The sequence below is a fragment of the Callorhinus ursinus genome, unplaced genomic scaffold (genome assembly GCF_003265705.2).
Source record: "Callorhinus ursinus isolate GAN/ISIS: 27379988/994484 unplaced genomic scaffold, GSC_fseal_2.0 scaffold42, whole genome shotgun sequence".
NCBI classification, from domain to species: domain Eukaryota; kingdom Metazoa; phylum Chordata; class Mammalia; order Carnivora; family Otariidae; genus Callorhinus; species Callorhinus ursinus.
In genome coordinates, this window is record NW_027397104.1 from 531,336 (window position 1) to 555,798 (window position 24,463).

The 24,463-nt window shown below is 47.6% G+C and overlaps 1 protein-coding gene across 5 annotated transcripts in view; it reads left to right on the forward strand.

Moving 5' to 3' along the window:
- The window catches only part of PAX5 (paired box 5), a 190,933-nt gene that overhangs the window by 100,859 nt on the left and 65,611 nt on the right, over positions 1 to 24,463 (forward strand). For 3 of the 5 annotated variants that reach the window (XM_073881336.1, XM_025852929.2, XM_073881335.1), the window contains exon 7: positions 7,129 to 7,258. In XM_073881336.1, coding sequence (XP_073737437.1) covers positions 7,129 to 7,258 — 130 coding nt within the window. Of the gene's footprint in view, positions 1 to 1,315; positions 1,373 to 7,128; positions 7,259 to 24,463 lie in introns of all 5 variants that reach the window. The other 2 variants (XM_073881333.1, XM_073881334.1) reach the window with 1 other exon arrangement.

The following is a 24,463-nucleotide window of genomic DNA, read 5'->3' on the forward strand; positions in this document are numbered from 1 at the left end:
CTTTCTTTCTTTCTTTCTTTCTTTCTTTCTTTCTTTCTTTCTTTCTTTCTTTCTTTCTTTCTTTCTTTCTCTCTCTCTCTCTTTCTCTTTCTTTCTTTCTTTCTTTCTTTTCTTTCTTCCTTCCTTTCTTTCAGATTTTTAAAATTTATTCATTTGAGAGAGAGAGAGGGCGCATGAGCGGGAGGGAGGGGCAGAGGCAGAGGGAGAAGCAGGCTCCCTGCTGAGCAGGGAGTCCGTTGCGGGACTCGATCCCAGGACCCTGGGATCATGGCTTGAGCTGAAGGCAGATGCTTCACTGCCTGAGCCACCTAGGCACCCCGTACCTGGCGTCTTTGACATAGCATGTTTTAGGCTCCCCTGTACTACAGCACGCATCGGTGCCTTGTTCCTTTGTACTGTGGAGTAGTATTCTGTTGCATAGATAGACCACAATTTGTTAATGGCAGCGAACTTCGTTAATTTCATTTTTGAAGCAGATTCCAGACATCCTGTCATTTTATCTGTAAATGTTTTAGAATGACTCTTTAAAAAAATGAGACCTTAACAAGCATAGCCATGATACCATTATCACCCCTAAAGAGTTAGCAAATCTATAATGTCCTCAAATATTCTCAAATATACAGTCTGTATTTGCATTTATGATAGCTTCGTAATACACCATAATATTTTTTTTACATTCATATTTTTTACAGTCTATTTGTGGGAGTCACTGTCCACGTTGCGACCGATTGATATGTCTCAAATGTCCTCTAACCTGTCGGCTCCCCTCCATCTCTCTTTCCTTGCATTGGAGCTCATCTGTCGAACAGGGACTCCCTACTCTGTCATGTGGCCACTTAGAGAGGCAAAGAGCCATCAGCAGGGGTAGGGGACTTGGAGATCACGTGCAAGTCCTCAGACAGCTGGGGAAGCAGAGGCCAGAGAAGGGGGACAGCTGCCCCCAGGCCCCGGCTCCACCCCAGCTGCCCAAGCCATCCAGAGCACTCTGCCTCCTCAGTCTCAGGTCATCAGGCCAGGCCCTGGGGACACAGCTCCCCCACTCCAGCTCATGTCCTCTGCTGGGTAGGTGTGTCGGTGGGCAGATGTCTGGTCCCTCAGGATGGGAGTGGCTGGTCTGGCACTGGCCCAGCTCCCGAGGGCCACCTGAGGCTGGGCAGCGAGCCTGGAGGAGCTCAGCAGGGACGGGGAAGCCTCTTGGGCCGAGGTAGCCGTCTGAGGTAGCCAGCCCTGCCGTCTCGTCCCCATGCCCTGCCCTCCTTCGTGCTGCCCTCCTTCTCACGTGTCTGTGTTTCTTTTCTCCTCCATGCTATGGCAGTGGTGCCCCGTGCTGATGAGACAATACTTGGTGCAGCCCCAGGCAGTCCTTTTCCAGGTAATTTCCTAGGGACCCAAATGACGCCCAGCACCCACCTTCCCGGGGCATGTGCCTCCCGGAGTCCCTTCTAGGATTCCTTATCCCTTGTGTTGCTTCGCTTCCCAAGTGCCACCCCTGTCCTTACCCTTCAGGTCTTCACACCCGCTCTGGCAGGCAGGCAGCAAGGAGTTTGACTTAAATCTCATTTTATTAATGAGGAAAATGAGGCTCCAGGAGCTGGCCTGGCTTGCCTGAGGTCACACAGGGCAGAGGGAGGCAGAGCTGGGGTGAGAACCCCGTGTTATCACTCCTCATTCACAGTTCTTTCTCCCACAGGGTCAAAGGCTATACATGAGACAGATAAAAATCAGCTGAGAAAGTCCATTCCCCTCCCTGTACCCCAGTTTCTCCACGTCGGGGAAAATGACCCTGAGTGTCTGTCTAGCTCAGACACTGGAGAGTTCAAGACTTTCCATCATCTGGAGCCTGGTATCTGTGAGGAGGGTGTGCATACTTGCTGGTCCTGATCTTGAGGCCTTATAAGAATCGGTGGCTGTTGGGCAAAGAGTTTTATCCCCGTTGGTTGCCCTGGATTGGACAGTCTGTGAAATGCTGTCCTCAGTTCATTTCTCTTTCTGGGTCATGGTCAAGGACAGCACCAGGCGGCCCTGATGGGTAGGGAGAAGCCCCAAATAGCATCCTAAGAAGGAACCCCAAGAGCTCAGAGGAGTCAGAAGTGGGCAACACAGCTATTGGCTGTGACCGCCAGCGGTGGGAGGAGAGGAGGGCCCTGTTCCCGAGCACGTGGGTGCACCAGCACACTTATGCACGTGCGACCCCTCCCGCCCCCCGTGTTCCGTCAACTCAGCGCTCGGCCCCCCAGATAACTGAGAGAAGTGGAAGTGCACTATCGCGGTTACCAGAGGCACCGATTATGCCCTCTCTCTTCTCTTCCTGTCTCCTGACCTTCCTTTCCAGGTTTCTTTTTACCTCGTCCTGTCTCCACTTTCACAAAGGACCCGAGGTGTCCTGCAAAACAAACAATTGCATGGACCTAAGTTAGTACCTTAAGGCTGAAAAAAAGTTCGTGGCGGAAGAGGGAAAGTCCTAACACCAGGGCCAGCAATGCTGTGGTTGCAGTGGTTGAACACTGAACTTGACTGAGCTTCTTGGCAGCCAAAGCAAAAAGGGGCAAACCGTGGTTTCCAGTGTTCCTCTTGCTCAACCACAGGCAGGCCAACTACTCATCAGGAGAGAAAAACAAAACGTCAGGGGCACTGAACTGAAGGAGGGATTGGCAAGGACTTTGAATATTCTTAAGGGCATTGTCTTCCGAGGTAAAAAAAAGAAAAAAAAAGTTCTTAGTGTGGCTCTTTTATTTCCTCTAACTAATGTTGAATGCCTGATATTTTCTCACAGACCAGTGAAAGCACTTCCCCAGAGGCTTTAACACATGGTGGCCAAGGACGTTGTTTGCTGGTCACCTGATTTGATGAGGGGAGAGGTGGGGGAGGGGGAGGGGAAGGTTAGCATATCACTTGGGGTTCTTGTTCAAATACTTCTTAGTTAATTTTTGAGTGTTGTGGCTAATGTCATGCTACTGGACCTTATATTCATTCACCAAGTGCTTAGCTTCCCCTGTTCCATGATCTCAAGGCAACCTAGAGGGAGATACACAAATGGCCATTAAATATGGTAGAAGTATGGTAATGGAGGTCTGTGGACATAAGGAAGCATAGACAAAGAATTACTATTTCTCTATAGACATAGGGGACCCAGGAATGGCTTCCCCAAGGAGGTGACATTGGAGCTGGGTCTTGTGGACAGTGTAGGAGTTCTCTACGTGACTGAGTGAGACGAGTCCTCCAGGCCGGGGTAGGACTGCCGGGAGTGGCTGAGGAGCAGGGGAGCCCAGGAGATTGGAGAGAATCATCAGCAGCTCCAAGGGACAGGCAGCGACGAGGACTCAGGGAATAATTACACACCAAAACTAAATGTCAGCATCCCCTGGCTCACGCAGGAGCAGAGTAAGAGCTGTGGAATCCTACCCAAGAAGAGAGTCTAGGCTTGGGCCAAGCCCTGCCATGTGGTGGTGGTGGGAGGTACAGATAGCCAAGGGTAGCTGAGGGAGGGTTTCCAAGTCCCCTGTCCCCAGGGCCCCCACTCTTTAGAGAAGTTCACTCTACCTTCTGGCAGCCAGTGGTGGTTGGGAGACTGGATTTTTGGACCTCCTACCACATGTGTAACACAAGTTAAAGATTTTTATCTTGGAAAGGTGATCCAAACCCAACGGTCAAAGTGACTGGACAAACTTTGACAGTGAATTTGTTGACCAAAACAAAATCAAATAGCTAAAAGACCCTTCCAAGTGGGCATCAAAGACATTAAGAGGCATACTATTCCCATTGGCCACCCTCTTGCAGTTTTCTTAAAGCCAGGTTGGTTCTGCTTTCTTCAGGGAGATAAAGGCTTTCCCTTGCAGACCCAGCTCCCCAGCCTGGAGTCCAGGAAGCGGGTAGGTCTGGCAGTGGGGTACAGAGGGGCTCAGGGTTGCTGACTCTTGGTTGAGATTGCTGCCTGGCCCGCCTAAGGATGGCTCATTCATGTGTTCATCCGTGTGTTCCCTGTGCCAGCCCATCAGAGCTGAATCCCAGCTCGACTACCTTTCCGTCTTTGCCTCTTCTACTTTCACTTCCTCCAACGATTGGCATGTGCCCTGTTTTCAGATCACTCCTGTCCTCCTACCTCTGAGCCTTCCTGCAGCACTTATCAGCCTTGGGGGTTGGGGATGGCTCAGACCCAGGTTCAGTGCCACCTGCCCAAGAACCCTGTCCTGACCACTTCCCACTCCATGGTCAATGAATGGTTCTGCACTCCTGTTCCTCTTGGATAAAGCTTCTGGGCCATGTGTCTTTTCCCTCGGGGTTTATGGATGAGGGTCAGAGAGCATGTCAGGTCTTCACATGTCTTTTGCACAAGAAAGGCTCAATAAACACTGAACATTCATTATGCTCAGGCCTCCGTAAGGGCACTGGTAATACAGAGAGGAGGGAGGCCTGTCCTCTATCCCAGAGTCCCAGGAGCTCCAGAAGACACCATCTTGGAAGAGACCCTTACAGATTTGTTTTGACCTCTCTCTTTTTTTTTTTTTTTTTTTTTTTTTGCTCATGACAATGCACTGAAGGAGCCATTCTGGTGAGCTTTACTTCCAAGTTCCTTTTTTAAGCAAATTAGGCAGCTAATGCCACGACCAGGTCCAGTTCTGTGGGGGATGAAGTCTAGACAGTGACCGTTTCCCAACAGCTCCTTGCTGCATGGAATGAAAACTTTGCTGGTCCTGACCTGAAGCAAGAAAGACATCCTCATCTCCACCTAGTATACCTGTATCCACTTATACGTGAAACAAAGATTTCCAAAACAGGATTTACTCTTGCTGTGTGTGAGAACCTTGGGTATTTTCTGTTCTAGTCCATTCTAACTTCATTTTTTAAAGTATTGGCACTAGCAAATTGATTTCACATCTGTTAACAGATCAGAACTCACAGTATGAAAATCATTAGAGTCATTGTCAAGACTTTGGAGTCAGATGGATCCAGGTTGGAATCCTGGCTGTGGCACCTAGAAGGTGTGTGACTTTAAGCAAGCTGCTTCCCTTCTATCATAGGTCTCAGTTTCATCGTCTGTAAAATGGGGATAACATAGAACCTGCTTCATGGAATTACTGTGAGGATTAAATGGAACATTCAGGTAAAGCTCCTCACACAGAGCAAGTGATCAATAAATATGAACTTTTGACATGGATGTGAAGATTGTGGTTCTGATTGCCCTCGCATGACCACTTGGTGGGGCCAGCAGAGCCAAGGTGGGTCACCTGCCTCCTATGGAATGGTAGTCAGGAAGGACTTCCTGGAGGAGGAGGCATCGGATCAGGGCGGCAGGATGACTGGGACCCACTCCTGTCCTCAAAGTGACCAAGAACCCTGTGTGAGCATCCCAGAACCACTTGTTCCCAAGGATTTTTGGCTGGACCTAGAGCCAACCACGTTAGATGCCTTTGCCTTTCCCATTTAGGTCTCCAATCCACCTGGAATTGATTTTTGTGTCTGGAGTAAAGTAAAGATCCAATTTCTTTTTTCCCCCTTGTTTCTGAGTGGCTAACTGGTTACCCCCGCACTGTTGATTAGAGTTCATCCTTCCCTGCTGACTTGTACATCCCTTCTCTCATATGTCAAGGTTCCACATACGCACAGATCACTTTCTGGACTCGCTTCTGTTTCACTGATCTATTTATCCGTCCCTGTGCCAGCGCCACACTGTCTTAATTACTACAGCTCTGCAGTGATTCCTGATGTTGGGAGGCGTGTCCCTATCTTGTCCTTCTCCCTTAGAAACCTGTGCTCTTCTCTGCGTGTTTCAGAATCAGCCTCTGCTGGAGATGATTGAGAGCCCCGGGAGCTCCGGATAAAGCTGTCCTCAGTGAGGCGCATGGCAGGGTGCCTGGGCCTGCAGTACCTCACAGACTCGTGGCTGCCAACCACCCCAGTTTGAGCTGCCCAAGAATTCTTTCTAATTCATAGGCTGAGAGAAGCACCAGGAATATGCCTGAGTCTGAGTCCCATCTGCCTGCCACTGGCCCAGGGGCTCCCCTGGTTACATGCCCTGAGACTCAGTCCTTAGCATGCTACCCACGGTGCCCAAGACTGCTTGCTTCCCTGTCCCTGTCTGCCAAGGACATAAGCCTCAACAGACAGGGATATGCCCTCCACTGGCAAGTCCAGGGTCCTGGAGGGAACTGCTCACATTAGAATTTGGCATGCACACCCAAAGTCTTTGGCTTAGGTATTTGTAAATATCTTCTTTACCTGAAAATCAGCCTGGGGGTTGGGTGGAAGGAAGAGAGCTGGCATTCATGCTTCTCATTTCGCCTGTCCCTGAATGTGAAGACCCAGGTTAGCATCTTCTGGAGACCACTCTGATGGTGGCTTGGATACCAAGGAAATGACTCATCACGAGCTTTGATTTCACGAAATGGCTTAATGAAAGGAGCACGACTGTGGGCCAGGTGCCCATGGTTGGGGTGGCCGTGCTCAATCTGCGGTGTGTGCCCTGCAGTTCTCAGCAGACAGGTGCTCACAGGCTTTCTGGACTCAAAAACACTCGCCAAACCGTGGTTCGTTTGGTTTTACTGTATTGGATTTTGAGTGAGAGTTTTTTGGGGATGACTCTCTGGCCTGGAATTCTGCCCTGTTGGCTGTGGACAAAGCCCTCTTCGCCTTGGGCTTCAGTTTACTCATCTGCAAATTGAAGGCCTGGCATGATGATGTCTCAGACTCCTCTTAACCTTGTTTCTGTGATTCTGCATGTGTGGTTTAAGAGCATTGAAATCAGACACTTTTCTCTCCATCCTCTTGGCAACAAGACTCTTATTTCTGCCTTGCTTTTGGTTACTGACCTCTCTCTCCCTGCATGGAAGAGGCCGTCTGTGGCCGCTGGGGCTGGGCTGGTGGCACCTGCAGCCTCAGGAAGCTAGGGTGAGATTCTCATGCAACTGCTCTGAATCCTGCCCACCTCCTCCCCCCGGGGGAGAACTGCTGAGTTTGGATACCGGTCTTGTTCTATTGAGCCGGACCTGCCTTCTCAACACTTGGGGTGGCCTTGGCACCGGCATGGGCTAACTCAGCGAGGTGGCTGAACCCCAGAACGTGGTGTGGCCTTTGGCTGAGGTGCTTTGGAGTCTTGATACTGAGCTTTCTCTGTTTTGTTTCCTCTTTCAGACCACTGAGTATTCAGCGATGGCCTCGCTGGCTGGAGGGCTGGATGACATGAAGGCCAACCTGACCAGTCCCACCCCTGCCGACATCGGGAGCAGCGTGCCTGGGCCGCAGTCCTACCCCATTGTGACAGGTGAGGGCATCTAGGGTGGAGGAGAGAGAGAGACTGAGAAGAGTGGCTTGGTGCTTTTGGACTTGACTGGCCATTTTTTGTTTTAATAAGGTTACAAGGTCCCAGAATTGGTCAGGCAGGAGACTGCTGGGGCGGGGGATTGTGACTGTGATGAGACATGGCTTTCTGTTGCTCTGATAAAGCCAGAGGAGAGCGAATGCCAAATGGACCATGGGTTGGGACAGACGGCAGGGGAGGCCCAAGACAGAGGGGCCTCAGTGATTTCGGGATCTCCTGTGGGTAGGGCCTGGCGTTCAGTCCCTCTCATGAGAAGGGCAGCTCTGACTGGTGAGACTTGAGAAAAAGCAGACTTCTGGCAAACTGTCACTGACATTTCAGATTTCCAGGCAGAGGCTGAGTCAAGAAGGGCAAGAGGTTTAGGCTGGAAGGTGCTTGGTGGATGCAAAATAGCTGCCTTTCTAGAAGGCCCAGGGCCAGCCTCTTTAGCTATCAGTATAAAGAGTTTGGACCCTGGAGGCACACTGCTGGATTTGAACTTGCCATTGACTAGCTCTCTAATCTTGGGTAAATTATATAAGAATTCTGGGCCATGTTTTAAAAAAAAAATCCCTAAAATGGGATTAGCAATAGCATCTGACCCATAGTGTTATTGCGAGGATTAATTTGTCAACACATATAAGATGCTTAGGCTCTTGTTTAGCACATAGCAAGCACCCAATACATGTTGCTGTTATTATTCCTCTCAAAGCCTTCTCATGATGGCTGGTCATCATTGTGGGGCTTGGTGCTGCAGAAGGGGCTGGACTAGAAGGGTTGAGTTAGATACCTCTTTCTCCTCCAGCAGCAGTGGGATAATATGGGAGGACAGACTCTGGAAGTTTGTCCAAGTTGGCAGGCAGGAAGCAGTCTCAGATACTAGACAGATAGATAGTGGGAGGCTTGGGGGTGGTGCTTAGGCCAGAGCCTAGGCGTCCAGCCCGGGATAGCAGGATGTCCCTGTAGGCTGATAGGCAGGACATGGTAAGAAGTAACAGAGACAGGGGTTCTTAGAAGTATAGGTGGGCTATGGTTATGTCAGGGAAGCTGGGAACTGGGCTTAGGTTAGAACTTTTGGGGAGGGGGCTGGATGTCACATAGGCTCCAAGACAGTGAGAACCTAACTCTAAGACCTGTGCTGATAGTTTGGCACTGGGGCTCATGGGGCTCAGACAGTGGATGTCCTGTTTGCCCATCCTGACAAGAACCTGGAGGCAGCTGAGCTGGTGCAGGTGGGGAGGTGTCAGCATTGGGACAGGTACAGAGGCTGGGGAGCCTCAGTTAGAGCGAGGCTTTACTGACAGCACAGATATCCAATGAGGTCCTCCCCCAGAAGGCTGCAGTTGGCCCAGGCAGCAGGTCTGGGCATGGATTGGGTTTTCAGTTAAACCTTTGACCAAAGACTTATTTGTACTCCAGAGTGAAGTCTGAATTATGCTTGATCTTTAAATTTTTTTTAAATTTTGGATATAATTCTCGTCTCTGACCCATTCTTACTCTCTGTGTTGCTTTTAACTTTCATCTTTCCTGGAAACACATTAAATTACCTGCTGTAGAATATTAAAAGCACTCAGGTAGTGGATGGTATAGAAATGTACCTTTGGAAGAAATATTTTCTCCCCTGTTCTGGGAAAAATAGAGAAAATGGGTTTTTTGGCATGCCCTTCCCCAGAGGTATGTTTTTCTGGGTGTTCGTTGCTGAAGGGGTATTTCTGTAGAGGACATATAGGGCTATGAGAGCAAGATATAAGGTGGCAGACGAAAGCTGTTGGGAAAAATCAGTATTACATGACATGAAGAGCTCTTACTATATATCTAAGACCACTTCGTGATCATGTGCAATTCTGAGCTATTTTATTTTATTACAAATTTTTTAAATTCAGGGGCGCCTGGGTGGTTCAGTCTGTGGAGCGTCTGACTCTTGGTTTCAGCTCAGGTCATGATCTCAGGGTTGTGAGATTGAGCCCCATGTTAGGCTCCACTCTTAGCAGGGAGTCTGCTGGAGATTCTCTCTCCCTCTCCCTCTGCTCCTCTCTCCCCCCCACTCCCCCCTCTCGTGCACACTCTCTCTAAGAATAAATAAATAAATTTTGTTTGAAAAATTCAATCGATTTTTTAAAAGTTCACCCATGTCTTGATTTTGCATAACCATATGCTTGATTTTGAAATATTAGAAGTATTCTAATTATAAATACAATCATTAGCTTTCTTGTGAGTAAACAAATAGCTAGCTAGAAAAATAATAGAAGAAAAGAGTCCTTTAACAATAGCACCAGAAAAACCCCAAATGCTGAGGAATAAACCTCACTTTAAACTCCACTAAGGACATAAAAGAATAAATGGAGAGATATAACTTGTTCTTGGGCAGGAAAACTCAATATCATAAAGATGTCAGTTTTCCCTAAGTAATCTACTCATTCAAAGCAATCCCAATCGAACTAGCAGCAGAATTTTTCTTTTTTTTGGAACATGTCTAAATGATACAAAATACTGGAAGAATAAGCACTCAAAGATAGCTAAAAAATTCTGAAATAGAGAAATGAGCAAAAGTTGTAGCCTATTTAAAAACATTATGATAAAACAGCAGCAATTAAAACTATTTTTGTTTTTTTGTTTTTACAGTTTATTTATTTATTTATTTAAGTAATCTCTATACCCAGTGTGGGGCTCGAACTCACAACCCAGAGATAAAGAGTCATTCCATCTCCTGACTGAGACAGCCACGCGCCACTAAAGCTATTTGTAACTGAATCTAAAGTAAACAGACAAATATAATAGCATAGAGAGTCCTTAAATGGATCCAAATTATATGTGGGTGCTTATAAATGTAGTGTTTCTTTTTTTTGTTTTGTTTTTGTTCTTTTTTTATTTTATTTTATTATGTTATGTTAATCACCATACATTACATCATTAGTTTTTGATGCAGTGTTCCATAATTCATTGTTTGCGTATAACACCCAGTGCTCCACTCAATACGTGCCCTCTTTATCAAATCAGTAAAGATAAATCATTCAGTTAATGGTGTTTGGACAACTGGATTTGTTGGATAGATACCCCACTTTTTATATTAAAAAAAATTCCAAGTTGATCTACACTTTCAATGTAAAAAATGAAACCAGTAATAAACTAGAAAAAAACGAGGGATAGTTTTTATAATCTTAGAGTGGAGAAAGCTTTAAAAATCTGTTCCAAATTATAAAAGACAAAGAAAAAATAATATAAATGACAGTTAAAAATGTAAGTCTTTTGTATGTGATGTAAAAACATCCAAAAGACAAAGAATAAAATTTGGGGGGAAATATGGACCACAGATGACAAAAAAGGTAATTTCTTTAATATATAAAGAGTTTTTAGAAATGAATAAGGAAAAAAATCAGTAGAAAAAACAGGTCAAGAATATGGGTAGGTGATTCATTGGAAAAAATGCAGATGCCCAACAGCACATGAAAGATACGCACCTGACTCATGATTTTTTAAAACTGCAAATTAAAACAATCATGAGACACTTTTAAAAACCCACTAGCTTATCAAAGATTGAAATGTTTCTTGAGGGCCAATTTTGGAGAAGGTATGAGAAGCAAGTATTTTCATATGCTGCTACAAATCAGTGTAACCAGTTTTGGAGGGAAATTTAGCAGTATCTATCAAAAGTTTAAATGCACGCACCCACCCTCTAATCCAGAACTTTCATAAGCAGGTTACAGATACATTCACGTAGATGCATAGTGATACTTATATCTGTATAATAATTATAGAATTATAGAATTATTTATAATGGCAAACAAATGGAAACAATGCAGTGTCTGTCAATAGGAGCTGGTTAAATAAATTATGGCTCCTTCATAGCACAAAATACTATGCAAACAATTAAACCAATTAAAAAGAATTAAGTAGAGCTGTCTATGCCGAAATGACTAAATGTCCAAGATATATTTTAAGTAAATAAACTCTTTGTAAATTACTGTGTGAAGTATGATCCTGTTGGTGTGGAAAAATATAAAGGACATATACACAGAGGAGGCATGGGCGCACACAGGCAGGTTGGAGGCTTGTATAGATTCCCTAGTCCTTCCCCTGCTTTATGGGGCATTGTGATGTTGGGGTTCTCTGTCCAGTCCCAGCCAGCATCCCCTTGGGATAGCAGATATTAACAATGCCCCTTTACTCTCCTAAAATAAAGTTCATAAAAACAATCTTCACATCTGATTTCAAATAAAATAAAAATAATGCCTTAATTATGAGATACAGGAAGAATGAAAGTGAAATTGTTTATAATTAAATACTATGTACTTTGGGGGCGCCTGGGTGCCAGTCGGTTAAGCCTTTGGGGATTGAGCCCCAAGTTGGGCTCCCTGCTCAGTGGCAAGTCTGCTTCTCCCTCTCCCTCTGTCCCGCGGCTCGTGCTCTCTTTCATTCTCTCTCTGTCTCAAATAAATAAATAAAATCTTTAAAAAAATACTATGTACTTTGATAAGTAAATACTCTGCCTGATTAAACTGCAAGACATAATGAAGTAGTTCGGGGCCTGCCCCATGCACAGAATCACTGTGAACGCCACAGCTCTGGGCAGGCTTAGGGACTCGTACTTATTCATACAGTGAGCGTGATTTTATGAATAGGTGAGGAACTCCTGGCAAAGTTCCAAGTAAAATAAGGTACGAGGTTTGCTCAGTGTACATAGTCGTTGCATTCCTAGAAAATTCAGTGTATATTAAGACCGTAGAAATTGCAAGTTCACATTTATATGCAAATGAAGTTCAGTGCTAGATTTAAATAATTATAAACAGATTTTTCACCTGTCCTGTTGGGCAGGACATGACAGTCATGCAAGATGAAAGGAAACTTCACAGTGGGGACTGTTCCACCGCAAGGCAGTGATGCCTCTCAATCCTTGAAAAGCCCCAACAAATTTTCCAAACACCCTCTAGGGGGCAGTTGCTGACCCCACTGAGAAGTGCTAGAACACCTTGAAGGGATGCCCCCAAGAGCTGTTAGGATGGGCCTCCATGTGACCACGGGGCAGTGATTGAATTCCACTTGTGTTCGTGGATGTGTTGACACAGTTCTGAACTCTTCGGGGAGACCAGCCCCACGCCTTACCTTCTCTGCTCCCCACAGAGCCTAGAGAGTAGTTGGTGCTCAGCTGGATTGTGAGCCAGCCCAGGGCTCTAGCTGGAGTCCAGGGGAGGGGTCAGGGAGGGTGGGGTGGGGGAGGTGGCCTCCATCCTGCTCCATCTCAGCCCTTACGCTCCGTGCTGTGCAGGAAAGATCTCATTAGAGAACGAGTCGATTTCTCTCCATCGTTTATATGCCACATTAAATATTAAGTTAAACTCCTGCTCTACCAGCCAGGGCCACGGTTCAGAAACTGCTCACCATTTGCAAACCAGTGACATGGCCAGCTCATTTCTGCATCATCAGCAGTTTGGGACCATCCTGATTGGGACTAATTATCTGCAGGTGTGTCCTTGGGCCACAGGCCTGCCGATGGAGCAGCCACTGCGCCTCCCTGCCAGGGAGGCCAGCGGGTGGGATGCCAGGCTCCCTGCTTCTGCTCACCTCCCTACTGGTGAAGAACCCAGCAGTCTGCCCTCAGCGGTGCCCACCTGACCTTTGCCTGGAAGAACAAAGGAACGGGGGCAGCCTGTATCCTTGCCGGCCTTCTTCCCCTGAGGACCATCTTTTTGCATCAGCTGTTAGAATGGAGGGAGGAGACCAAGGGAGGCTTCTTCTCCTCAAATAAGTTTGGTGTGGTGGAGGACCAGGGGGAGCCCTGGGCACTGTCCCCTCTAAGCAAAAGAGACCACTAGCGGGGCTGCAGATGAGCACCCACAAAGACAGACAGAATGATGCCAAGTCCCTAAGACCAGCAGCTCTGATTTGCTGTACCCCTAGGTTCAATATCTGGAGCCTCAATACCCCAGACTTGGCAGCCCAAGACAGCCCTCCGCCTCTGCCTTTTTCATCAGCAATAGCTGAAGACTGGAGGAAAGAGCACTAGATTGGGAGTCAGAGGAATGGGCGTAAGCCTGGACTTTCCCACTTAATTGTCTTACCCTTCAGCAAAAAGATCGTCCTCTGAGCCTCAGTTTTCCTGTCTATGAAATGGGGATGGCGATTCCTGCCCTGCATGTCTCCTTTGGCTGTTGCAAGGATATAATGAGACAGTGGGGGGAGAGAGTTTGAAAACCTCGACAGGGGCATCTGAGGATGTGTGGGTAGTTGAGGGAGAAGGTAATCTGGAGGGTCCAGGAGCCCGTGTTGGCACTTCCCAGCCTCCCTCAGGACAAACATCCTGACCACAGATGGGCAGGGTGGGAGGGTCATGCAGTCCAACTGCTCACCCGACAGCTGGGGACACCCAGGTCCAGATAGGGGAGGTGACTTGCTTAAGGTCACATCCAGTGAGTTAGAGCTGGAACTAGGGCTCACTGAGAGCCCTGACCTTTGTGGCCTGCTGCCATTATGTGGTGGGATGGACAAAAACAAAAAACAAACAAACAAAAAAAACCCAGTCTAAATTTCCAGAGGGCATTTCTTCTAGCATGTAATTGAGAATGTCAGCAGGAAAGCTAGACTGCTTAGCTTGAAGTCCAGTGTCACCATATTCTGGCTGGCTGACCTTGGGCGGGTTACTAACCTCCATGCCCAAGTTCCCATCTATAAAACAAAGCCCAGACAGAACCCGCTCATAGGCTTCCTGTGAGGATAACATGCATGGTCCATGCAGAGTCTTAGCACTGTGCTTGGCATCTGTAAACACTCAACAGATGGTAGTGATTAGTGTGTTTCTGGGTTTTTGTACCAAAAAGTCTGGCCAGTGTCAAGACTCTGAATGGCTGACCATTTGTTCATCTGTCCACGGGGAACACTTCCTCGGATCTGTTTGTCATGGGCCTTTGAGGCTCAGTCAGACCCAACAAAATACCTCAGAGTGAAATCATAACGAATAGCAAAAACTAAAATATGAGAAATTCCTTATGTATCCAGTCTGCCAAAGATGCCTCAAAAAATATAATTAAAGCTACAATATAGCATCATATCTTATAACCAAGGGCTCAGCCCTGGAGCTTGCCTAGGAATCCCATGGACAATGCTGGGGTGTCAAAGTTGTGTGTGCTGGAAAAGAGCAAAACATGAATAGTTACTGTGTACTGGACTCCCACCATGTGCCCAGCTGGAGGACGATGGTGGTCCTGGTGGCCAGTCCCTGCCCTCACCTGGCTTACCTGCTGGGAAGAGCCAGACAATTCACAGCAACCAGAGGGAAGAAAACTTAATTTCGTCATGGTTCGTGTTTTGGAGAAACCAGATGGTTGAAGAGTAATGGTGAATGGGGGTGGGGGAACAAAGCAGAGCCTCTCTAAAAGGGTGGCATTTGATCTGAGATCCCAGTGATGAGAAGCTTTGGGAAGATTTGGGGGAAAGGTATTCCTGACAAGATCCAGCCTCGGTAGATGCCTTTTAACTGTAAAATGAATGAGTGAGTAAGATTTGGAAAGGGTGGACTGTTTCTTAGTTCTCTCTCTGCTGCTAGTGGGGCCCAGCCCATAATCAGACTTCGGGGGCTCTTAAAATCAGTGGAAATTAACTTCACAGGTTGGGCGTCCCCTCTCTTCACCCACCCAAGGATTTTTCTACATCAGGGCTTGGTCACCTCTGGTGATGGTGATTTCACCACCTCAAAGGCAAAGAATCTTCAAGCAGTACTTACCTGAAGCCGTTCTCCACTGGAGTGATTTTGATTTCTTTTCCCACTAGCAACCCCAGCCTGAAGGGTCTGCAAAGTCCAGATAGGCATCTACGCTATGAACTCATAGACCCAGCCACGGCCCAACACCTCCCTCAGCTGGCATTCTGTATACCCACAGTGCAGCCCAAAGGTTGTTTGGTCTGCATAGTGTTTTTTAAACTTAAAAAAAAAAAAAAGCTTAGATTAACATTTTAAAGATCAGAGGAGAACAACCCAGATGTCCATCAGGGAACTGTTGAAGTCAGGAGTAGTTTAGCCATCCAATGCACTGTTGTGCTGCTGTAGGAAAGAATGAGGGTACTCTCTATGTCCTGGTAGGAAAGGATCTTCAAGATACATTATTCATGAAAAAAGCAAGACTAGTGTGTACAGAATGCTGCCTTTTGTTTAAAGAACAGAAGGACAGTGGGAATGCATATTTGTATTTGTGCACACATGCATAAGGAAACCCTAGAAGGATAGTCGGGAACTTAATAACCATGTTTAGGCAGAAGCTGTGAACTGGGTATGGGAAGAGGACTTTTTACCAAATACCATTCACATGTTCAATTTTTCAAACGTTGTCAATATGTGACTATCAAAAAGTTAAATTTAAATGTGCCTGAAAGTCAGGATATTTAACATAAAGATTAAAACGTCTCACTTGTCTTGGAAAATTGAAAACCTTGTCTACCTTGGATCCACCTTGGGTCCACATTGCCATGTAGCCACACTCAGTAGAGCTGTGAGTGGCGGCCCCTCTGGGGGGTGCGGCGATCTCCCGTTTGCCCCGGACTCCTGGGCAGCTCAGTCATTTACCAGACTGGCCGCTGCTATGGGCTTATGAGTTCTTGACTTTGCTCCAGCCCCCATCATTCCTTGTCTCCTCTTGTTCCTACTCCTGCCCCCACAGAAAATCCCTCTGTGAAGCCAGGAAGGGCTGACCACAGGCTGTCCAACTGGCCTTGCCTTTGTCTGACTCCAGGCCTTTGCCCAGGCCGTTCTGCCTGCCTGGAATGGCTTTCCCCAAATGTCAGCTCAGCGTGTAACCCATCCCGTGGGGAAGGCCTGGGGTGCTGAGTATAAAGTTCTCGAGCACATGCAACAACATGGTATTTCATCCCAGTGTAGTGATGTCACACTCTCTCCAAATGAAATGTTGTGCTTCAGGGGACCACAACCTATAGAGAAAACTCAGCATGTGAGATTGGAACTTTCCCCAGAGATACAAGTCTATTTGCATTCCAAGAAAGATTCAAGGTGAATCCGATTGGGGTTTAAAGTATTTGGTGTGAGATTGTTAAATAGACTTACACTTATAGATTCTATAGACACCTGGAATTTTGGAATCTTAGTGTTTGGAAGGATATTCAGAGGTTCAGAGAAGCTGAAGGTCTGATCATTTTGAAGCCAAAATGAAATTCAGGTATCTCCATAATTAAAATGCACATCAAAGGAAAATATGATTTGCTTTCAGGTTAGCACAGTGTTCCTAAGAACTATTTGTTGAATAAATGAATTAATATTTGTGGAAATGCAGTGTCAATTAAAAAAAATAATTTCAGCAGAAAGTACTGTAGTTGTTTCTGACCTTGTATTTCGTAGGATAAAAATAAACAAAGCTGGATGGCCGTCCTGGTAATGCACTCATAGATTTTTACACTTGCGAGCAGCTTGGAAACCGACCTTTCCAAATAGCCTTCGGACATGTCTCTGGGTCTCCAGCTTCCCAGCCCACCCCGCTGTGATCCATCTTCCTAAAATAGCGATTTCATTAGCTTGTTCTGATCAGAGATCACACTGCCTTGCCATTATCTGGAGGAGAAAACATACCAAACTGTAGTGCCTGGCAATTTGCAGAGAGCTGCCATTCATCATTCTATCGCTTGCTCACTCATCTCTATCAAAACCCAGCATCTCCTTCCTGTCAGACCATAGCCTAGCCTGAGTCTTGAGGGTTGTAGAGTCCTTGCTCTCAACATGCTCATAATTTGATGGGGGAGGCAAAGGCACAAAGCAAAACAAAATAAACAAGAAAAAGAGAGATACCATGGGAGAAGCCATGGTATGTGAGGGCACCAAGGAGGGAATGGTGGCCTCTCTTTGACTGTGGGCTTTGGGGAACATTTTGTGGAGGAGGCCATATCTAGGCTGTTCTGGGAGAGCCTGGCACTCCAAGTTTCTGTTCTGAAGCTTGTTTTTTTTCTCTTGCAATACCCCTTTCATAATTCCTTTAAAAAAACAAACATGTATTTATTTACCTGAGAGAGAGAGAGCACATGAGCAGGGAGAGGGGCAGTGGGAGAGGGAAAGAGAGACTCTCAAGCAGACTCTGTGCTGAGCGTGGAGCCCGATGAGGGGCTCGATCTCAAGACCCTGAGACAAGAGTTTCAACCAACTGAGCCACCCAGGCGCCCCTCATAATTCCTTTTTAATCACAACATAATACATGTCCATGGTGCAATAAAGCCAAGTGGCACATAAGTGTATATAGCTGCATGTGCGCATATCCCCTCACCCCATTCCTAACCTATTCTGCTGATGCCATCAGAGTCGTTTTGGTCTGTGTTCTTCCAGAAGCTCTTCTCTGCATATATGTCAGATTATATACATGTGGTTTATTTCCTACAAATGGGTTTTTACTGCTCATACTGTTCAATTTTTTGAAAATTTTATTCCATGTTTTATGGACACCCAACATGTCAATAGGGACAGAACTTCCATCCTCTTTAATGTTCTGGATGAACCATCATGAACTTTTCTCAAGCAATATAGGCTGGAGAGTCCATGTTTTCAGGGCTAAGGGGTGAATCTCTATCAGCATTTGATACCAGGGCTTGCAGACAGAGAAGGACAGGGTCCAGGAAGGAAGGCAGGCAGGGTACCTTGTCCCCCAGCGCTGGTGGCTTAAGACAGCTGACTTGGGGCCCTGCAGCATCTCCTATGCTCAGGGCTGTGGGGGGTGAGGTGTGGTTGCTAGGAGCACATCAGGGAAAGCCACAGGGAGGCAAGCTTTAGTTGAGTGCGAAGAAGAACTTTTTAACAGTTTGAGCTCTCTGAAACTGGAATAGGCTGCCTCAGGAGTTAATAACAATGATAGTGAATATTTATCGAGCATTTGTTATGTGTTTTGCTTCATTTCATCCCTTATTCTGTGGAACATAGGTACTCTTTTTGTCCCAGCTATCAGTTCAAGAAACTGCTTGAGGTCACACACCAGCAAGTAGCAGAGCTGGTTTTTCTCCTAACTTCTGCATTCTATGGTTTCTATTGGTAGTAAGCTCCACGTCATCAGAGGTATCCAAGCAGAGCTCTCCACGTTCACCCGCAGCACAGTTACACTAGCAGCCCCTGGGGTCCGTGGAAGCTGATCAAACTGCACCATTTCTCATATAGACTCTGGAGCCAGACTGCCTGTCTTTAGATCCCAGCTCTGCCCCTTGTGAATTGGTGACCTCATTTGCTCAATTGTTTGTGTGTGAGTGTGTATGCCTCAGCTTCCTCATCTATAAAATGGGGATGGAAACTTGTTCTGTGATAAAATGAGTTATTTTCAAAACCACCAAAAACACTGCTTGGAACACCGTAGTGCTATGTAAGTGTTGATTTAAAATTTTTGATTAAAAATAAAATAAAATTTTGGAACTCAGGAAAGCAGCCTGAGCCAGAGAGTCTCGGGGTCCTCCACAGCAAGAGGATGGTGAAAGAGCTTACTAGGGGTGGGACCTGTCCAGCCTGGAGCAGGCCGCGTGGCTCCCCTCTTCTGAGTGTTCCACTGGCCTCCTGAATTAGTTTTTAGCTGCTGCTATAACAAATTACCAGAAGCTCGGGGCTTAAAATGACATACATTTATTATCTTAACCATTCTGGGGGGTAGAAATCCTAAAATCAAGGAACTGTATTTCAATTTCTGGAGGCTCTGGGTGGGGTGGGGGGAGGGGAGGAATCCTTTTATTTGCTTTTTCCAGCTTTTTCTAGGGGTTGCCAGCATCGCCTGGCTCATGACCCCTTACACCATCTTCAAAACCAGCAAGGTAGCTTCTTTTTCTCCCCTTTGATTTCTGCTCCTGTTGTCACATGTTCTCTCTGTGACTCTGACTTTCCTATCTCCCACTATAGAGACCCTTGGCTATTACATTGGGCCCACCTGGATAATCCAGGGTCACCTCCACATCTCAGAATTCCTGATCTAATCACATCTGCACAAAGTCCCCTTTGCTTTGTAAGGTAACATATTTATTCACAGGTTCTGGAGATAAGGATGTAGGCATCTTTGGAGGGGTCATCATACTGTCTGCCACACCTCCCCAGTGCTCAATAGAAAAGTCTCCTTGAAGACTGTACATCCCCTCACACCTGGCCTGACTCACCATCTGGGAGGGAATCAGGCACCCCCTTCGCTCTATGTCTGCCTGACCTGTCCCCACGATGTCTGCCAGTGCTGCTGGTCCTTACTCGGTCTCCATCTGCCCCACTGTCATGACAATGGTACCCTCCCTGGGTTGCCCAGGGTCAAGAGACTGGACTTTTGGTGCTGGATGGGCCCTTAGGGATCAGCTAGTGCAACTCCCTTAGTGAGCAGATAGGAACACTGAGGACTGAGAACTCAGGGTCTCTGAAAGGAAGACAGATCTGGAATCCACATCCCTTGACTCCTATTCTAGTGCTCCTTCCTCCATGCCAGACTTAACCTTCAATCCTTCTAGAACAGGACTATTTCCCTTTCCCATCCTTGTTTCTCAGCCCAGCTGGTCACTGCCATCTGTCTACCTCATCTGTGACTCTGTCCAGTGGAACCCATTATCCAGGCCTGTGTTTTTTGTTTGTTTGTTTTGTTTTGTTTTTTTAACCACTGTCCAACCCAGCCATGCCTGGCATGACTCCAAGCCTTTTGCTTCTGCTGATTTCTCTGTTTAGAATGCTTGTCATTTGTCCAGAGGTGGCCGCAGTCGCCTCAAAAGGAAGAGCCCTGGGCTGACTGGATTCAGGATCACAGGTCTTCATCCCGGCTCTGCCATGCTCCTTGCTGGCTTTGGGGACACCTTCACCTGCCCAAGCCTCAGTTTTCACATCTGCTAATGGGAATTACAATCTGGGCTCATCCCTTCATGTGGGACTGTGGTGAAGTGCACATGAGCCCTAAGTCGTAAGCTGTGCCCTTTCTTGTGACTTCATGGAGCCTGTACCACCCTGACTGTGCCAAGTGCTCAGGTCCCGGTCTCCCAACAAGAGGGAAGATGTGAGCTGATAGAGGGCTTTGCCCGTAAAAGGCTTTTGTGACACCTGCTGAGGAACTGAGGAGCCAGCAGGCCTGCCAGCAGTCTCTGCCCGAATGCCTTCAGGGATTGTCCCCGGGGAGCAGTCCCCAGGTGCTACCTCCTCCAGGAAGTCCTCCTACTTACCTCACAATCAGAGTGATGTCCCCCTCACCTGGCCCCTGGAGATCAACGAATCTGTTATTCTGTTGTGCCTTGATAATATGATTCTTTGTTACCAGCCTAACTTTCTCCTTAGACTACGAGGTTCTGAAAGATACCTGCTTTCCCCACAACAGCCTAGCATGGAACTTGAACATAGTAGGTACTCAGGAAGTGTTTGATGCATGGATGGATGGATGAACAAGTGAGCTGTCCACTGTGATTGGTTGTTACTAATTGCCCCAAACACTACCATCCTAGGTTATTACAAAGATTATCAACCTCATAGGTTATGATTCATACATTCATAGCACTCTGATGAGCATAAGGCACATTTGAATGCAAGGTATTATCACAATTATTTCTTTCCAAATGCATTAACTTCTACTGGCCTGCCACTTTTTTCCCCCAGTGTTCACAGCTCAGAAAAAGCCTCTCTCTAATTTATCTCAATTAGCTCTTACTTTCATTCACTGAGGGGCTGTAGAATTCTACTCTCACCTTAGATCTTCTATAAATGTTTGGTAAGGCTGGTTTCAGCACGGATCCTTAAGGGCACCTGTTGTATGTCCAACTTGCCCATCCAGAGATGTGTTTTACCTTTTCAGACCCACTGCTTCCTTTTGTAAGTCTCTGTTCACCCAGGCCTGGGAAGGTGTCACATGCTCACCTCAAGGGTAGGGTGGTCACATAGTCTATCTGGGGAGTCGGCTCTAGGGTGGGGGCAAGGGTAAGAGCCTTCTCCCCAGAGCTCATCTCAATCCTGAACAGGATCCAAGAAGCCAGAGTCACCAGCAGGAGTGATAATACTTGCCTCCCACTCACTAGGCACCAGGAATCATTCTAAGCACTTTATATATGTTAACTTGTCTAGTCTGCCTAACTACCCTATGAGAGAGTTAGTCTTATTACCCCCATTTAACTGATGCAAAAACTGAGGCACAGAGGAGCACAGAAATTTGCTTAAGGTCACACAGCAAGTACGTAGTGGAGCCAGGTTTCAAAGGCAAATAGATTCCAGCAGCCACACACTTGACCACTGTGCCACACTGTTTCTCACCAGCCTGGCGTCAGTGGCCAGCAGGAGATCTGACCAGAGGAGCTCTGAGTCAGGCAGAGCCTCACGTGGAGAACAGACCACAAACAAGATTGATGGGTGGGTCAGGGCCACATGGGGTGGTCGTGGCTGACGTGGCTCTTTCCCAGCTGGCTTGGCAGGATTACAGTATCTTTTATAACCAGGAGTGTCAGTCTGGATAGTTGCTCAAAAGGTATTATTGCCCCAAAGAAGACCATAGGTGGCACAGCTAGCCATCTGTGCCAAAAAGGGGAGAGATTAAAAAAAAACAACAACAACAGGGGCGCCTGGGTGGCTCAGTCGGTTAAGTGTCTGCCTTCGGCTCAGGTCATGATCCCAGTGCCCTGGGATCGAGTCCCACATCAAGGCTCCTTGTTCAGCAGGGAGCATGCTTCTCCCTCTGCCTGCAGCTCCCCCTGCTTGTACCCTTGCTCACTCTCTCGCCCACGCTCTCTCTCTCTCTAACAAGTAAATAAAATCTTTAAAAACAACAACAACAACAACAAACACCTGTGGTTCTATTATTATCTTTAAATCTTTTTCGTACTAATGAGGCTGATGGAGTAAAAGACTCCCATAGAACCCAGCCTGGAGCCACAGAGGCCAGGGTATGGCTCCCTGTCCCCCTCCGGTCCCACAGCCCGTTTCAGCTGGCTCCTACCCCAGGCTCAGCGAGCCTGGCCTGTGTGGGTCTGGGCTGCCTGGAGCATGCCCAGCAACTGCCCAGCTCCTCTGTGGGCTGAGCACACGTCTGGCAGGGAATGGCCCAGCCCATGGCACCCCCTGGAGGAATCCCTTCTTTGACCTTTGTAATTATTTCTGCTCAATCTTCCTTCGTGTTTTCCTCCCCCCACCCCGGCCCTTCCGAGGTGCTCGACTCCTGCACTCTCTCCAGTGTATTAAGGATGTGAGTGAAATTGATGACTGGGATGTCTCAGGTCTTTATGATGATGAATGACTTTCACTGCCAAAGCTTTTATTGTCTGTGATTTGGGAAGAAGGGGGAACTGATATATCAAGGCTGCCTGTCACACCATTTAATACAGTTATAAATCCTGACGTCACTAACTGGTGGTCAGGAGCTGGAGAATTCCACCGGCTACCGCTTGGCCGAGAGCCTTTATGGATTTTTTCCCCTCGCCTTTCTTTGCTTGACGGTCACAATTGTGTTTTGGGAGGGGGGATGGGAACAGCTGGATGATGACTTTAAATATCCCAGGAGCAACCTGGGTCAGAGTGGAAAGTGGGAGTCCTCCCTACCCTAAAGGAAGGAGGAGATGGCAGGCCTTTGATTCTAAGGTGAGCAAGGAAATTGTTCAGTGAAGCCAAGTTCTAAAAGTACACAAATATCTTCCTGCGTTACTGTAAAGGGTGAGACACGCTTACTGATTGATTTCACATCTGTTATCTTCAGATCTTGCTTCCGTCCTTGGGAGGGTGGCAGGGAGAGGCTTGAACCCTTGTTAAAGAGGAAACTGAGGCTCACTAAGGCAAAGTGGCCTGGACAAGGTTATGCCACCCTAGGCAGATGCAGAAGGCAGCTCCCTGGGTGAAGCCAACAGAACATCGCTGCTAGGAACTTCGAGCCTATCGTCAGACAGTGCCGGGTTCCAACCCTAGACTCCCTGCTGTCTAGCTGCCGGTCTTAGGAAGGCCCCTTCAGTTCTCTGACCCTCAGTTTCCTCACCTGGAAATGGGAATAGCACTTTCCTCATAGGGTTGTTGTGAGAATGACAGGAGATGATGTGTGTAAGATTCTTACGAGGTTTCTGCCCCATCAGAAGTGCTCAGGAAGTGTTATTTTAAAGGTGAAACTGGGAGATAAGGGTGTGGTAGGTGTCAGAGGAGCATGAGGAGGGCCACTAAGGCCTTCCTGAGGTTGTGCGGGGAGGTGACCAAGGAAAGCTTCCTGTAGGAGGTGAAACGTGAGCTGATTGGAAGGAGTAGGAATTAGCCAGGCTGCGAGGGCAGGAAGGAAAAGCATACGAGGCAGAGGGAACATGACTGGCGCAGAAACCACATAGGAAGTGCAAGCAGCCCCAGGAGGGGGGAGACCCCTGCTGGACCTGGGAGAGGGCTCAGACCAGGGAGGCTACCATGACCTGAGATCGTAACCTCCGGATGTCGGATGTGCGGGGAGCCTTGGACTTTAAGGAGGGAGTAGCATCTTCAAAGAAATCTCTCTGGGGTCCTGACAGAGGGCAGACATAATGAGGACAAGACTCAGCAGGAAAGCCCAACCCCTTGAAGGTGGTTGTACACGTCCAGGAGAGAAAGGGTGAGGACCTGGACCCAGGGGGCAGAGATGAGGATGGAGAAAATATTTTGAGGGGTAGAACTGGGGACAGGTGAGGTGCAGAAGGGAGGGTGGCTCCCCTGGTTGGAGTTTGGGGGACTGGGTGCATAATGGAGCCACCAGCTGAGACAAACGCAACTGGAAGAGGAGCTGGTCCGGATACTCCGACTTTGCGGTATCCTGGGGACACCCGCGTGGGAACCCCCAGCGGGCAGTGGGGGAGGGGGCAGGGCCGGGGATGAGGATTTGGAAGTTGTGTGTGCCTGGAGGAGACGAGTCACCAGGGAAGACGGGCAGAGAGGAGCAGAGATCTAGGAAGAGGGCGTGGGGAAACACCGATGACTGGAGAGAGGGAGCCATGGAGAAGCCATGCCTCCGAGCCTCCACCCCCGGGAGGGGGTGATTTACGAAGGATGAAGCAGGCCACCATTGCCTTCCACCTTGGGGGCTGTAGCAGTCACAGCTCCTTAGTGGAGACCTACAGAATTTTCTCTGGCTGCTTAAGCAGAAAAGGGATCTTCCAGAGGATATTAGGACACTCAAGAGGCTTGGAGGTTTCACAGCCAGGAACCTACACCTCAGGACTGCTCCTGTGGACACGCCACACCGTGGCCTGTGGACACGCCACACCGTGGCCTGTGGACAC